General features: G+C 34.0%; 1 protein-coding gene across 11 annotated transcripts in view; it reads right to left on the bottom strand.

Annotated features, from left to right (window-relative positions):
- Window positions 1-851: 851 nt before the first annotated feature.
- Window positions 852-16,176, bottom strand: part of LOC127942925 (PX domain-containing protein kinase-like protein) — a 30,942-nt gene continuing 15,617 nt past the window's right edge. For 4 of the 11 annotated variants that reach the window (XM_052538929.1, XM_052538940.1, XM_052538939.1 and 1 more), the window contains exons 12-18: window positions 6,732-6,810; window positions 5,724-5,772; window positions 5,554-5,631; window positions 5,234-5,320; window positions 5,079-5,142; window positions 4,947-5,009; window positions 852-2,312 (exon numbers count right to left, since the gene is read on the bottom strand). In XM_052538929.1, coding sequence (XP_052394889.1) covers window positions 2,116-2,312; window positions 4,947-5,009; window positions 5,079-5,142; window positions 5,234-5,320; window positions 5,554-5,631; window positions 5,724-5,772; window positions 6,732-6,810 — 617 coding nt within the window. In that variant the 3' untranslated portion in view covers window positions 852-2,115. Of the gene's footprint in view, window positions 2,313-4,072; window positions 4,101-4,946; window positions 5,010-5,078; window positions 5,143-5,233; window positions 5,321-5,553; window positions 5,632-5,723; window positions 5,773-6,731; window positions 6,811-16,176 lie in introns of all 11 variants that reach the window. The other 7 variants (XM_052538934.1, XM_052538935.1, XM_052538933.1 and 4 more) reach the window with 7 other exon arrangements.

Genomic DNA, 16,176 nt, shown 5'->3' with positions numbered 1-16,176 from the left:
CACACATGCACACACAGTGGCATGCGAAAGTTTGGGAACCCCTTGCAGAATCTGTGAAAATGTGAATAATTTTAACAAAATAAAAGAGATCATACTAAATGAATGTTATTTTTTTTTTTATTTAGTACTGTCCTGAGTAAGATATTTAACATAAAAGATGTTTACATTTAGTTCAATTAACAAGACATGAACAAGAATAGCATGTTAAATTGTATATATATATATATACTGTATATTACAATTTAACATGCTATTCTTGTTATTCATATCTTGTTAATAAAGATATTATTATTACTTTTTTTTAGGTAGTTGGTTGAGGAAGGTTCTAACTACGGGATTACAAATGCATACATATTGATAAAGCATATGGTTAAATTAATATTACAATAAAAAAATAAATATTACAACTCCCAATTTAACTATATTTTCTGTTATCTATGTTTACATAATTATAAACCAAATGAGAAGAACATATATTAATTGGTCATTAAATATCTGAAATATTTACTATTTCTAAAATAAGTTACATTATAATCACTAATAAAAAAAAATAAATGAATGTCAATGAAATTAAAAATCTTATAAATATTATTACAAAAATTACTTAAAAACATTAATATAAAATGTATCCATCTTTATATATATATATATATATATATATATATATATATATATATATATATATATATATATATATATATATAAATATATATATATATATATATATATAAAATGTATGAAAACAGTTATGATATTCTATTTCCACATACATTTATATTACCCACAACACCTATATGTAATCGTTATTTATTAGTTTATACAAGTTTGAAATAGAAATTAAACCACACACGATCTGTTCCTCTGTCTTTACTTCGAAGTTCACAACTAAGAACACAAGACCTTTCTTTGAAAATATTGCCAATATAAGTTTTTTAGAACAGGGAAAAAAACTGGTATCATATTGAGGATGTCCACCTTCAGTGGCAACTGTACAGAGGAGAAAATAAATGGCATTTTCTTATATTATTAATCATTGATTACTCAATATTTCTCAGACGTACATAAATCTCTGTGTAACCTTGTGAAGGTTTCTTCTTCTCCAGACCACTGCTAAATATTCAGCGGTAAAGTGCTGTAGCAAAAACTCTTTCCCCACGAAAAAGCCAGGAATATGTGTTTCCGTATTCATCTGCAATGTTTTCAGTGTCTGTCTGTATGAATCTATATACAAATGAGTTTACGGTTACAGGAGCAGAACATGAATAATTGTGCCTCACTGTACATCGTTCTAGATCACAAATGGATCTGATTTTCCACAGGACCCCCGAAAATGAATATGAATGATAGAAGTTTCTTTCTTCCTATATGTGTGCAAAACAAGAAATCCCTTCTATTTACCACCACTAGCTTGATTGGCTGAAATTCTCTACCAGACCGCGACAGCCAATAGGATTAGAGGATGTCAGCCGCATCACACTGGTCATTATATAAATCACGTCAGTGGTGAATCAAAGCCATCGATCTTCTGGTACAGCAACTGTATCGTTAAGGGGCGTAAATGATACACGGATTGTATAAATATCTCTATTTTTGTGCAACATATTGATTGTGATCTTGCAAAACGGGAATACAAATATTAGATTTTTCTGAAAGAAAATACGAACAATGTAGCTCCGCAGGAAAAAAAACGAAGAGAACAAAGAACGCTCTCAGCTTTTGCAGGCACAATGGTAGATGTGACAAACGCTTAAAAAGCATCATCCCAAACCCTCCGAAATAAACCATTACTGAAGTTGAATTCAAATATCAGAATCCGATATCATGAACCAACGATAAAATCCAGTTACGTTTTCATTCATAGTAAATGTGCCGCCCGCATTCTCCACCACACTGTGCCCTCGCCTTCAGAAGTCAGTACTTTGAAATGAAGATTGTTTTCATTTGCGTCTGGTCCAAGCAGAACTGTTTAGGTTACATCGAGTAGCTCGAAACGAAACAATGCAGGGCTGTGGATAAAACAAACACTGAAGACGTTCAGGTACAAATAGTCACGTTTCACTGCTGGACGTAAATGGCTTGGACGAATTGCACAAACAATGACAAGCATTTTTTTTTTCACAAACGTGGGCCGCTGTGGTCAACAGTCTCTGATTTTTTCAGTTTGCCTTTGTTGAAGGACTGGATGGAGCTGAGGAGGGCGCTCCTGCCCACGCCGTTGGCACTGGGAGGCGAGAGGGACGGAGGGACGGGTTCAATCCCCGGAGGAGGAGGAGGAGCAGCGGGAGGAAGAGGAGGTGCAGGAGGTGCTCCTGCTGGAATCAGAGAGAACAGTCCATCACCATCGGTCAAATATAACTAAACCGTAAGAAAACTACCGTATTTTCCGGACTATAAGTCACACTTTCTTTCATAGTTTGGCTGGTCCTGTGACTTATAGTCAGGTGCGACTTATTTATCAAAATTAATTTGACATGAACCGAGAGAAATGAACCAAGAGAAAACATTACCGTCTCCAGGCGCGAGAGGGCGCTCTATGCTGCTCAGTGCTCTTGTAGCCTACACTGAAAACATAGAGCGCCCTCTCGCAGCTGGAGACGGTAATGTTTTCTCTTGGTTCTAAATAAATGCAACTTATAGCCCAGTGCAACTTGTTTTTTTCCTTGTCATGATGTATTTTTGGACGGATGCGACTTATACTTAGGTGCCACTTATAGTCCGAAAAATACGGTGCTTAGAATCCTGTGCAGCAAGTAAGCAGGAAGTGATCAAGTGCAATAGCTGTTCAGAATGATACACTTACCACAAGCGGCAACATTTAAACAACATAAATTAATTTAATAGATTTTTAATTATGTATATTTAATACGTAAATACGCAATATTGCAGTATAAGAAAATACTATGCAATAAAACATGAAAAACATATATATTTTAAAAATATAATTAATGGGTAAAGATAATTTAAATTATATTTATTAATAAAAAAAGTATTATTATATATTATAATATTTGATATTTAATATATATTATATATATATATATATATATATATATATATATATATATATATATATATATATATATATACACACAAATACACATTATACAATATATATGTACATATACAATACACTACCTAAAAATATTAAATATAATTAGATTATTAATAATTATAAAATATAATATACAAAATATAAATATCTACTACTAATAATATAATACCCAACATATTATGATATTTAAATATACTGATATGAACTCTAATTCTTAATTATATCATAAACAATTGAAAACGTGCAATATTTATAAATAAATATACAAAATATAATGATATAAAAACATACTATGATATAACATAATTCAGATAAAAATACACAAAATAATTTTTTTATACCTTTAATATTTTGATATAATAAATAAATATACATACTATTTTATTTAATAAATAAATATACTATATTTTATGAATATAACTTTCTATATAAGAATAATAATAATAATATATTATAAATGACATTATAATTATTCATAATAAGTTAATATTAAATATAAATATAAATTAATATAATATGTATAACTTGTTATACAATTTGAACGATTTATATTTGAAACATTTTCTAAGCAAATATTTTATACAAAATATTTGAATACTAAAAATTGAATAGTGCCCTACTTGTGCTCACTTGTAATTGCTTTAAAACTAAACATTTTTTATTTTATTCCTCTTTCAAAAGAGTATATAGAATATTATCTACTACAGTATATTTACTAATATAAACACACAATATATAAGAAGAAAAAAACAACAACAACCATCACAATCCACAAAACGTTACCCTCAGAAAAGTCCAGAATGAAGCAAATTTGGTGCCTAAACAGACAATTGCAGATTGTGAACTTTTAAAGTTGCATAACCCTTCTCAGTAGGCTGGAAAGTGTCTGGAGGGACCTCATTTGCATGCATTAATATTAATGAGCAACAGTTTTGCGGAGAGGAATCCGAATGTACTACTGAGGGAGGGTGAGCTGCAACTTTAAGGTGGAAAAAGATTATTATTATTGAATTACTTTACCCCACACACGGTCAAAATGGCGCATGCTCTAGTTTTGAAGACAGCATATAAGAGAGAGAGGGAGAGAGAGAGAGGCACACACAAGTTACTGATCATATCAGAATGAGGCCACAGATCGGATGAGTATGATCTGGTAAGATGATTGGAGATTTGCAACTGATTTCATGAGGAATTTGATGATTAATTAAGGGAATGAAAAAGATTAGCTCTCAATTAGACAGAAGAAGAAAAAAAAACAGGAGATGTTAATGCACGGATGAGTCACAATCGAAAACGTTTTACCAAATCATGCAACGAATACAGAATTATATGTGATTTACTGGAAAAACTGATTGTTTACATGGACATACTGACTGTGGAAAGTAAGACCGGGAAAAAAAACCTCTTCTGATTTATTTGTGTCCCTGGAGGACAAAAGCATTCTTAAGACTTTGGGGGTATATTTGTAGCAATAGTCAAAAATACATTGCATGGGTCGAAATTATAGATTTTTCTTTTATGCCAAAAATCATTAGGATATTAAATAACGTTCATGTTCCATGAAGATAGTTTGTAAATTTCCTACTTTAAATATATAAAAACTTACATTTTGATGAGTAATATGCATTGCTAACAATTCATTTAGACAACTTTAAAGGCGATTTTCTTTAAACGATTTTCTTAATATTTAGAATTTTTTGGCACCCTCGGATTCCAGATTTTCAAATAGTTGGCCAAATATTATCCGATCCTAATAAACAATACATCAACTGAAAGCTTTCAGATGATATATAAATCTCGATTTCAAAAAATTGACACTCAAGACTGGTTTTGTGGTCCAGGGTCACATTAGACATAATGGTTGAGGATGGACGGGGTTATAAACGGGACGCACCTGATCCAGGAAGAGGAGTGGGTGAGGACGGGCAGGTTGGAGGTGAACTCGCCCCAGAACCTGCTGGAAGACAATAAATACTACTCCAATACGATTCCATTAATAAAGGAGAGTTAAAGCAATGAAACCTACCAGAGTTGTTATTGTATTTGACGGAAAGATCCTCCTCAGTTTCATACGTCGACTGTCTCGATTTCTGAAACCAAAACAGGAAGTTTTGTTTTTAACAAGCATGTGTTTAGCACAAAACGGTGTAAGCATTAAATGCGACTCCTAATCTCATGCACCTTTCTGGCCAAGATCTTCCTTTTCCTCTTCTCTTCCTCCGAGCCGTGGTGCGACTGCGCTCGCGTCAGCCTCTTGTGCTGGTGGATCTGAAAACACACCAGGCTGCAGTTACATCAAAACCTAAACTTACAGGACTGCCAAGAAAACGTTTCCTGTTTTAAAGCATTGCATTTTATTCAGCCGATATCATCAAGTCAACTTTTCCACACTGAAACGATGGAATCTGTGTTTGTGACACTGTTGCGTGATGTTTCCTAAGTAGGCCAAGTCAAATATTTGTTACACAAGAGTCTAAAAGTGGATCAAGCAATGCACTAACGGTCCTCTGTTCCTCCACTAAGCGCTTCTCCAAGCATTCCTTGGACGATTTCAGGGCCTCCTTTAATTTGGAGCTGATCTGAGTTTGGAAAGAGAGAAGAAGATTTAACCGATTATTTAAAAACAAAAGCAAAAGCTGCTTTGGTTAGTTTTTGACTTCAGTTGGTTTACCTTAAACTGGGGTTTCTCAGAGTTAAACAGCAGCGTGGCACTGAATAACCTGTTAGAAGCAGAGTTTGTGCTTCAGTTTTAAACAATGTCAACATTCACCATTAACGCCGTAAAGAAGAAAACCACATGCTTCGGATTCACAATAGCGTGACTTAGTCAGACAATGAAGACTTTATGCTTATGTACACATCACATCCATTTTGGGATGAATCACATAAAACGCTAGCTCATATTTCATCCATAAAACAACAGAAGAAAACAGAAAATTGTATACTGAATAAAGAAAATGATGCCTTTCTTAACACCACTGCATACTGGCATATATATAAAATGTAACAAACAAACAGAATACCCAAATAAAATACTATATAAAAGGAAAATTATTTATTAAATGTTAACTAATTGTAAAAAATGTATTTGCCCTAAAGGAATAAGATATTAATTGACATGTTCCATAAAGAAAATGACACCTATTTTTTGCATTTGACATTATTTTCATAATATTAAGCAATAAATGAACTGATTTATGACAATGACGTCCATTATGTTATTCTAAAAGAATTGTAATTATAGAAAAAAAAAAATAATATATATATATATATATATATATATATATATATATACACACACACACACACACACAAACAAACAACCTAAGTAAAATACTAAATAAAAGGATGATATATAAAATTTAAACTTATTGTAAAAAATTTATTTGCCTAAAAAGGAATAAGATATTAAATTACATGTTTTCATAAAGAAAATGACACCAATTCAATTTGACATTATTTTCATGATATTATGCAATGAATATATATTTTTTTCTAAAATAATGTAAATTGTATACAAAAATTTATATATAAAATATACAAATACAAAAAAAGTGCTATATAAAAATACATGCAAGCTAAATAATATAATAAATAAATATTTGAAAGTAATTTCAGAAATGTTTATGGTGCCAGAAGGAATAGGATCATTCTGTGCGATTATATTGTCGTAACTCACGGTGTTTGTAGGAGCTGGGAAACGGTTGGCATTCCTGTTTTGCAAGCTTCTGTGGACAGGATGGACTGAAGTACAGAGACTGTGGGAACATTAAAAAACAAACGTATCAGAAAAATCCATTAGCTATAAAAATATGACCCACAACAGACTTTGGGATTACTGCTGTATGGAGTCAACTAATGTATAATACTCAACAGCTGATGTTCTGTAGCTTAAAATAACAAGTTCAACTTATAAAATGAAATATAACTTATCTACTTAATGATTTAGCCAATTATACATAAGACATCCATGTTCTCCACATTCAGACCAGTGCTAATAAACGCCTGTAAACTCCTACACATGCTCATGCATGAAATATTGTGGCTAGTTAAGTTGGCTTGAAAAAGCCAACTTACTGATCTACTATTTAATCTTATTATTATTATGTTGGCTTGGCAACAAGCCAACATACTGTTATGCTATTTAAACTTCTTCTTTTTCCTCTTTTTCTTATTATTATTTTTCTGACAGAAATTCTAAACGCTACTCCTCCTAGGGCTTTAAAGCCACAAGCCCCAAACTCGGCAGACACCTGCGGGATAGAGCGGTGCTGGTTGCTATATCTTTTCAGACTGATCAGACTTAAAGTTTTTTTTTAATTAATTTTTAAATGTCAAAATACATTACCCATAGACTTACATTGTCTGAGAAAAATTGCGCCCCTAGTTGCAATAACCGAGATTAAAGGGAGGAGTCGGGTTTTGTTTCACTTTTAAACCGGTTAAAAATACCAAGTAAATAATACAATTTCCCTCAAACTGACAAGCTAAACCAACATATCTGATTATTACAGGGGTTAGGGCTCATTAATAATTGATTTCTGGGCAGAGAGCAGTCGAGAGAAGAATCACGGCTGCTCATCTCAGGCTGTCTCCACGGAGCTCACAACGAGCGAATTCATTCTTATTTAAGACCTTTTAAAACGGCGATTGCACGCAATCCACACGTTAGAACACACCAAGAGCTAAATTCAGATGTTTCTGAACTGTTTAAAGTAATAACATGATATATTCGCGGCAGCCAAATGTCCGCGAGCTCGCGATGTATGAACACTTGAAGTCCACATGACAGCCGCGTTTCGGGGCGAGATCGGACAAATAATAATAGGCTACACATTTCATTCACACTGACAAGCTAAACCAACATATGTTATTATTACCGGGTCAGATCTCATTTATAAATTATGTCTCTGGCCAAAGAACAGCGAGAAAGACGAGAGAGAAATGAGCGCGTCATCAGCATTTTTTAAGCGCTTCCAAAAATAATATCACAGCGAATTGCACTAATCCACCCATTAGAACACAACAATAGCAGAATTCAGGTGTTTTTTAACTGTTTATGTGGGCAAAATGAAATATAATTTGACAGCGTGATACAGCTTATGAATAGGCTACTTGATGTCTGGGCAGAGAGAAGTCAGAAAGACGAGAGAAGAATCACGGCTGCTCAGCTCAGGCTGTCTCCACGGAGCTCACAACGAGCGAATTTATTCTTATTTAAGACCTTTTATAATTAAATTATATCGGCGATTGCACGCAATCCACACGTTAGAACACACCAATAGCTGAATTCAGATGTTTCTGAACTGTTTAAAGTAATAACATGATATATTCGCGGCAGCCAAATGTCCGCGAGCTCGCCATGTATTTCTCTGAACAAGTCTAAATAGAGAATTCACAGCCTTTCACATTAAAACCCTGCAGCGAAACGGCACAAAACAATTAGAAGAATATATTATACACATGAAAATGAGTGTTTATATGTGCTTGTGAGATTTTATCTGTCAGGCTGAAGTTCTGAACGTCACATCAATTGCTATCCATCGTCACAACATGATAAAGTCATTTATATATATTTTTAAGAGCTTCTTAAGATATTAATGCACACAATCCACTCATTAGAACAAAACAAGAGCAAAATCCAGGTGTTTGTTGAGCCGTGCAAAACGAAATATCATTTGACATCGAGGGGAAAAAAGTAACTGTAACTCCATGAATACTCAACGAAGAGACATGAGAGATATATCTGTAGAAAGCTTGACATGTCTACTTTTAAACCAAACAAGTGCTGCCGAACAAATATTCTGTGATAAAGTAATCCATATCAAAACAACGCAATGTCCTTTTTTCACGTCTTATGTGTGGAAGGCCAAGAGGGTCAAATACACGTGAATTTTAACGTGTCTCTGTGAAGGGTCTACTTTTTTTGGATACAAACATAATAACAACAAAACTTTGGGCACTTATAAAATAAAGATAACAAACAAGGTGTGCTGTCTGCAGCCTTGGTCTGCGCTGATCTTCATTTACAAACACGTCATTAAAATGAACTATAACTCCATGAATACTCAACGAAGAGACATGAGAGATATATCTATAGAAAGCTTGACATGTCTACTTTTAAACTAAACAAGTGCTCCCGAACAAATATTCTGTGATAAAGTAATCCATATCAAAACAAAGCGATGTCCTTTTTTCACGTCTCCTTTCATTATATCTAATGTGTATGGAAGGCCAAGAGGGTCAAATACACGTGAATTTTAACGCGTCAACAACACGTTAAATACGTGTATTTCATGCGTAGACAACACGTATTTAATATTATTTATTTATCGGCGCTGCACAACATGGTAAAGTCATTTATAAAAAATTTTAAGAGCTACTTAAAATACTATATTACTCCAATGTTATATCCAATATTATTTAACGTGTTAAATAGTGTTGTTTACAAGTGAAAAATCAGCAGGTATTTAACATGTATTTCACGTGAAATACACTGAAGTACACCTTAAAAATCAGTTTGAAGAGGTCAATGTCATTGGCTGCTGAGGACTTGGGTCAAACCACTTCTGTGAGCTTAGTGGTTGGGGTGTACCATTCATAGACAGGCAACCACCATTTAACATGCTATAGATCAGCTTATTCAGCCTTATTATTTAGTCTTTTTTCGTAACTGTTTTGTATAGCCTATAGAAATAATATATTTAAGTTTCAGTTTTATGAAATATTTATTTTTTAATAAATATTAATTAAAATTTTGTGGTGATAGTATAACGTTTATAAAAGTTACAGTATTTTGTAATGAAACAGGACTTTTTGTTTAGCTCTTGACTCACCGAAGTATACTATATATAGTGTCCCTTCTTTAATTTTTCAGTAGTGTGATAACTTAAAATATGTTGTCAGTACTATTAAAATTGATTATGGTTTTTGCATGACTTATTTCGCATTCAGCTAGACAACCCTGTCGTAGCTGTTATCATAGCCTAGGCTTTTTATTAAAAAAGAAAACAGCAAGGGACCATGGAAAAAGACTGTTGCAGGTGTATTTTTTATGGTATTTATTATTTTTTATTTTTTGCAGTGAGGCAACTCAAGTATGTTGGGCATACAAGTACTGTGGCTCTTTTGCCCCATGGCCAAGATGGCCAAGCCAACATCAAAGTTAGTTCACTAACTTTTAATTCTAGTTATGTTGGCTTGGCAACAAGCCAACATACTGTTATGCTATTTAAACTTCTTATTTTTATTTTTTTTCTTATTATTTTTCTGAGCAATGTCAAACGCTACTCCTCCTAGGGCTTTAAAGCCACAAGCCCCAAACTCGGCAGACACCTGCGGGATAGAGCGGTGCAGGTTGCTATATCTTTTCAGAATGATCAGACTTAAAGTTTTTTTTTTATTAATTTTTAAATGTAAAAACTCATTACCCATAGACTTCCATTGTCTGAGAAAAATCGCGCCCCTACTGGTTGCAATACCCGGAGTTTTGTTTACTTTCACTTTTACATTGGTTAAAAATACAAGTAAATAATACAATTTCCCTCAAACTGACAAGCTAAACCAACATATCTGATTACAGGGGTCAGGGCTCATTAATAATTTATTTCTGGGCAGAGACCAGTCAGACGAGAGAAGAATCACGGCTGGTCAGCTGCTGGAGGCATTGTCTCTTAGAGCTCACAACGAGCGAATTTATTCTTATTTAAGACCTTTTAAAACGGCGATTGCACGCAATCCACACGTTAGAGCACACCAAGAGCTAAATTCAGATGTTTCTGAACTGTTTAAAGTAATAACATGATATATTCGCGGCAGCCAACTGCCCGCGAGCTAGCGATGTATTTCTCTGAACACTTGAAGTCCACAGAGAAATTACAGCCTTTCACATTAAAACACTGCAGCGAAACGGCACAAAACAATTAGAAGAATATATTATACACATGAAAATGAGTGTTTATATGTGCTTGTGAGATTTATCTGTCAGGCTGAACATCGCAGCGATTGCTCAGCGTTGCATAACATGGTAAAGCAGGGAGCTACACTGAGACCAAAAGGGTCGCATGCATCACTGATTATTTTTGTACCTACTTATGTGTTATGCTATGATTTAATATGACCATTTATTAAAACAGAAATGTGTATTTTAAGAATACGTTTTATAACGTAAATTATGTCTCTGGCCAAAGAACAGAGAGAAAGACGAGAGAGAAATGAGCACTTCCAAAAATAATATCACAGCGAATTGCACGAATCCACCCATTAGAACACAACAAGAGCAGAATTCAGGTGTTTTTGAACTGTTTATGTGTGCAAAATGAAATATAATTTGACAGCGTGATACAGCTTATGAATACTGGAAGGAAAAAAAGTCACGACAGCCTTTTAACTCTGGAGTCTATTAACGCATATACGCGTTTTGAGTCATTTTCTCCTGATAACCCCGAAATTTACTTAAATTAAACTTTCAGTTTTAATCGAGCAATACATCAATCGAATCTGTAAAGGGTCTACTTTTTTTTGGATACAAACATAATAACAACAAAACTTTGTGCATTTATAAAATAAATATAACAAACAAGGTGCAGCCTTGGTCTGCGCTGATCTTCATTTACAAACACGTCATTAAAATGAACTGTAACTCCATGAATATTCAACGAAGAGACATGAGAGATATATCTATAGAAAGCTTGACATGTCTACTTTTAAACCAAACAAGTGCTGCCGAACAAATATTCTGTGATAAAGTAATCCATATCAAAACAACGCGATGTCCATTTTTCACGTCTAATGTGTATGGAAGGCCAAGAGGGTCAAATAGACGTGAATTTTAACGTGTCTCTGTAAAGGGTCTACTTTTTTTGGATACAAACATAATAACAACAAAACTTTGGGCACTTATAAAATAAAGATAACAAACAAGGTGTACTGTCTGCAGCCTTGGTCTGCGCTGATCTTCATTTACAAACACGACATTAAAATGAACTGTAACTGAATACTCAACGAAGAGACATGAGAGATATATCTATAGAAAACTTGACATGTCTACTTTTAAACCAAACAAGTGCTCCCGAACAAATATTCTGTGTTAAAGTAATCCATATCAAAACAACGCAATGTCCTTTTTTCACGTCTAATGTGTATGGAAGGCCAAGAGGGTCAAATATACGTGAAAAATCAGCGGGTATTTAACGTGTATTTCACGTGTTAAATACACGTGAAGTAAACGTTAAAAATCAGTTTGAAGAGGTCAATGTCATTGGCTGCTGAGGACTTGGGTCAAACCACTTCTGTGAGCTTAGAGGGCTGTAGGCTACCATTCATAGACAGGCAACCACCATTTAACATGCTATAGATCAGCTTATTCAGCCTTATTATTTAGTCTTTTTTCTTTTCTGTTTTGTATAGCCTATAGAAATAATATATTTAAGTTTCAGTTTTATGAAATATTTATTTTATAATAAATATTAATAAACATTTTGTGGTGATAGTATAAAGTTTATAAAAGTTACAGTATTTTGTAATGAAACAGGACTTTTTGTTTAGCTCTTGACACGCCTAAGTATACTATAAATAGTGTCCCTTCTTAAATTTTTCAGTAATGTGTGGTAACTTAAAATATGTTGTCAGTACTATTAAAATAAGATTAAATTGAATGGTATTTAGGAGATTATGGTTTTTGCGTGACTTTTTTTGCATTCAGCTAGACAACCCTGTCTTAGCTGTTATCATAGCTTAGGCTTTTTATTAAAAAAGAAAACAGCAATGGACCATGGAAAAAGACTGTTGCAGGTGTATTTTTTTATTTACATTACACTTACATTTATTCATTTAGCTGACGCTTTTATCCAAAGCGACTTACAATTGTTATATATGTCAGAGGTCGCACGCCTCTGGAGCAACTAGAGGTTAAGTGTCTTGCTCAGGGACACATTGGTATTTTATGGTATTATTATTTTATTTTTTTGCAGCGGGGCAACTCAAGAATGTTGGGCACACAAGTACTGTGGCTCTTTTGCCCCATGGCCAAGATGGCCAAGCCAACATCAAAGTTAGTTCACTAACTTTTAATTCTAGTTATGTTGGCTTGGCAACAAGCCAACATACTGTTATGCTATTTAAACTTCTTCTTTTTCCTCTTTTTCTTATTATTATTTTTCTGACAGAAATTCTAAACGCTACTCCTCCTAGGGCTTTAAAGCCACAAGCCCCAAACTCGGCAGACACCTGCGGGATAGAGCGGTGCTGGTTGCTATATCTTTTCAGACTGATCAGACTTAAAGTTTTTTTTTTATTAATTTTTAAATGTCAAAATACATTACCCATAGACTTACATTGTCTGAGAAAAATTGCGCCCCTAGTTGCAATAACCGAGATTAAAGGGAGGAGTCGGGTTTTGTTTCAAAATAACAAGTAAATAATACAATTTCCCTCAAACTGACAAGCTAAACCAACATATCTGATTATTACAGGGGTTAGGGCTCATTAATAATTGATTTCTGGGCAGAGAGCAGTCGAGAGAAGAATCACGGCTGCTCATCTCATGCTGTCTCCAGGGAGCTCACAACGAGCGAATTCATTCTTATTTAAGACCTTTTAAAACGGCGATTGCACGCAATCCACACGTTAGAACACACCAAGAGCTAAATTCAGATGTTTCTGAACTGTTTAAAGTAATAACATGATATATTCGCGGCAGCCAAATGTCCGCGAGCTCTCGATGTATTTCTCTGAACACTTGAAGTCCACATGACAGCCGCGTTTCGGGGCGAGATCGGACAAATAATAATAGGCTACACATTTCATTCACACTGACAAGCTAAACCAACATATGTTATTATTACCGGGTCAGATCTCATTTATAAATTATGTCTCTGGCCAAAGAACAGCGAGAAAGACGAGAGAGAAATGAGCGCGTCATCAGCATTTTTTAAGCGCTTCCAAAAATAATATCACAGCGAATTGCACTAATCCACCCATTAGAACACAACAATAGCAGAATTCAGGTGTTTTTTAACTGTTTATGTGGGCAAAATGAAATATAATTTGACAGCGTGATACAGCTTATGAATACTTGATGTCTGGGCAGAGAGAAGTCAGAAAGACGAGAGAAGAATCACGGCTGCTCAGCTCAGGCTGTCTCCACGGAGCTCACAACGAGCGAATTTATTCTTATTTAAGACCTTTTATAATTAAATTATATCGGCGATTGCACGCAATCCACACGTTAGAACACACCAATAGCTGAATTCAGATGTTTCTGAACTGTTTAAAGTAATAACATGATATATTCGCGGCAGCCAAATGTCCGCGAGCTGTATTTCTCTGAACAAGTCTAAATAGAGAATTCACAGCCTTTCACATTAAAACCCTGCAGCGAAACGGCACAAAACAATTAGAAGAATATATTATACACATGAAAATGAGTGTTTATATGTGCTTGTGAGATTTTATCTGTCAGGCTGAAGTTCTGAACGTCACATCAATTGCTATCCATCGTCACAACATGATAAAGTCATTTATATATATTTTTAAGAGCTTCTTAAGATATTAATGCACACAATCCACTCATTAGAACAAAACAAGAGCAAAATCCAGGTGTTTGTTGAGCCGTGCAAAACGAAATATCATTTGACATCGAGGGGAAAAAAGTAACTGTAACTCCATGAATACTCAACGAAGAGACATGAGAGATATATCTATAGAAAGCTTGACATGTCTACTTTTAAACCAAACAAGTGCTGCCGAACAAATATTCTGTGATAAAGTAATCCATATCAAAACAACGCAATGTCCTTTTTTCACGTCTAATGTGTGGAAGGCCAAGAGGGTCAAATACACGTGAATTTTAACGTGTCTCTGTGAAGGGTCTACTTTTTTTGGATACAAACATAATAACAACAAAACTTTGGGCACTTATAAAATAAAGATAACAAACAAGGTGTGCTGTCTGCAGCCTTGGTCTGCGCTGATCTTCATTTACAAACACGTCATTAAAATGAACTATAACTCCATGAATACTCAACGAAGAGACATGAGAGATATATCTATAGAAAGCTTGACATGTCTACCTTTAAACTAAACAAGTGCTCCCGAACAAATATTTTTTGATAAAGTAATCCATATCAAAACAACGCAATGTCCTTTTTTCACGTCTCCCTCATTATATCTAATGTGTATGGAAGGCCAAGAGGGTCAAATACACGTGAATTTTAACACGTCAACAACACGTTAAATACGTGTATTTCATGCGTAGACAACACGTATTTAATATTATTCATTTATCGGCGCTGCACAACATGGTAAAGTAATTTATATATATTTTTAAGAGCTTCTTAAAATACTATATTACTCCGATATTATATCCAATATTAGTTAACGCGTTAAATACGTGTTGTTTACACATGAAAAATCAGCGGGTATTTAACGTGTATTTCACGTGTTAAATACACGTGAAATACACTTGAAGTACAAGTTAAAAATCAGTTTGAAGAGGTCAATGTCATTGGCTGCTGAGGACTTGGGTCAAACCACTTCTGTGAGCTTAGAAGGGTGTACCATTCATAGACAAGCAACCACCATTTAACATGCTATAGATCAGCTTATTCAGCCTTATTATTTAGTCTTTTTTCTTTTCCGTTTTGTATAGCCTATAGAAATAATATATTTAAGTTTCAGTTTTATGAAATATTTATTTTATAATAAATATTAATTAAAATTTTGATTAAAATTCTTTAATTTTTCAGTGATGTGTGATAACTTAAAATATGTTGTCAGTACTATTAAAATAAGATTAAATTGAATGGTATTTAGGAGATTATGGTTTTTGCATGACTTATTTCACATTCAGCTAGACAACCCTGTCGTAGCTGTTTTCATAGCCTAGGCTTTTTATTTAAAAAGAAAACAGCAAGGGACCATGGAAAAAGACTGTCGCAGGTGTATTTTTTTATGGTATTATTATTTATTTATTTTTTTGGCAGCGGGGCAACTCAAGAATGCTAGGCACACAAGTACTGTGGCTCTTTTGCCCCATGGCCAAGATGGCCAAGCCAACATCAAAGTTAGTTCACTAACTTTTAATTCTAGTTATGTTGGCTTGGCAACAAGCCAACATACTGTTA

This window comes from Carassius gibelio, chromosome A22 (assembly GCF_023724105.1).
Source record: "Carassius gibelio isolate Cgi1373 ecotype wild population from Czech Republic chromosome A22, carGib1.2-hapl.c, whole genome shotgun sequence".
Lineage (NCBI taxonomy): Eukaryota > Metazoa > Chordata > Actinopteri > Cypriniformes > Cyprinidae > Carassius > Carassius gibelio.
This window is presented reverse-complemented; position numbering and strand designations above follow the sequence as displayed.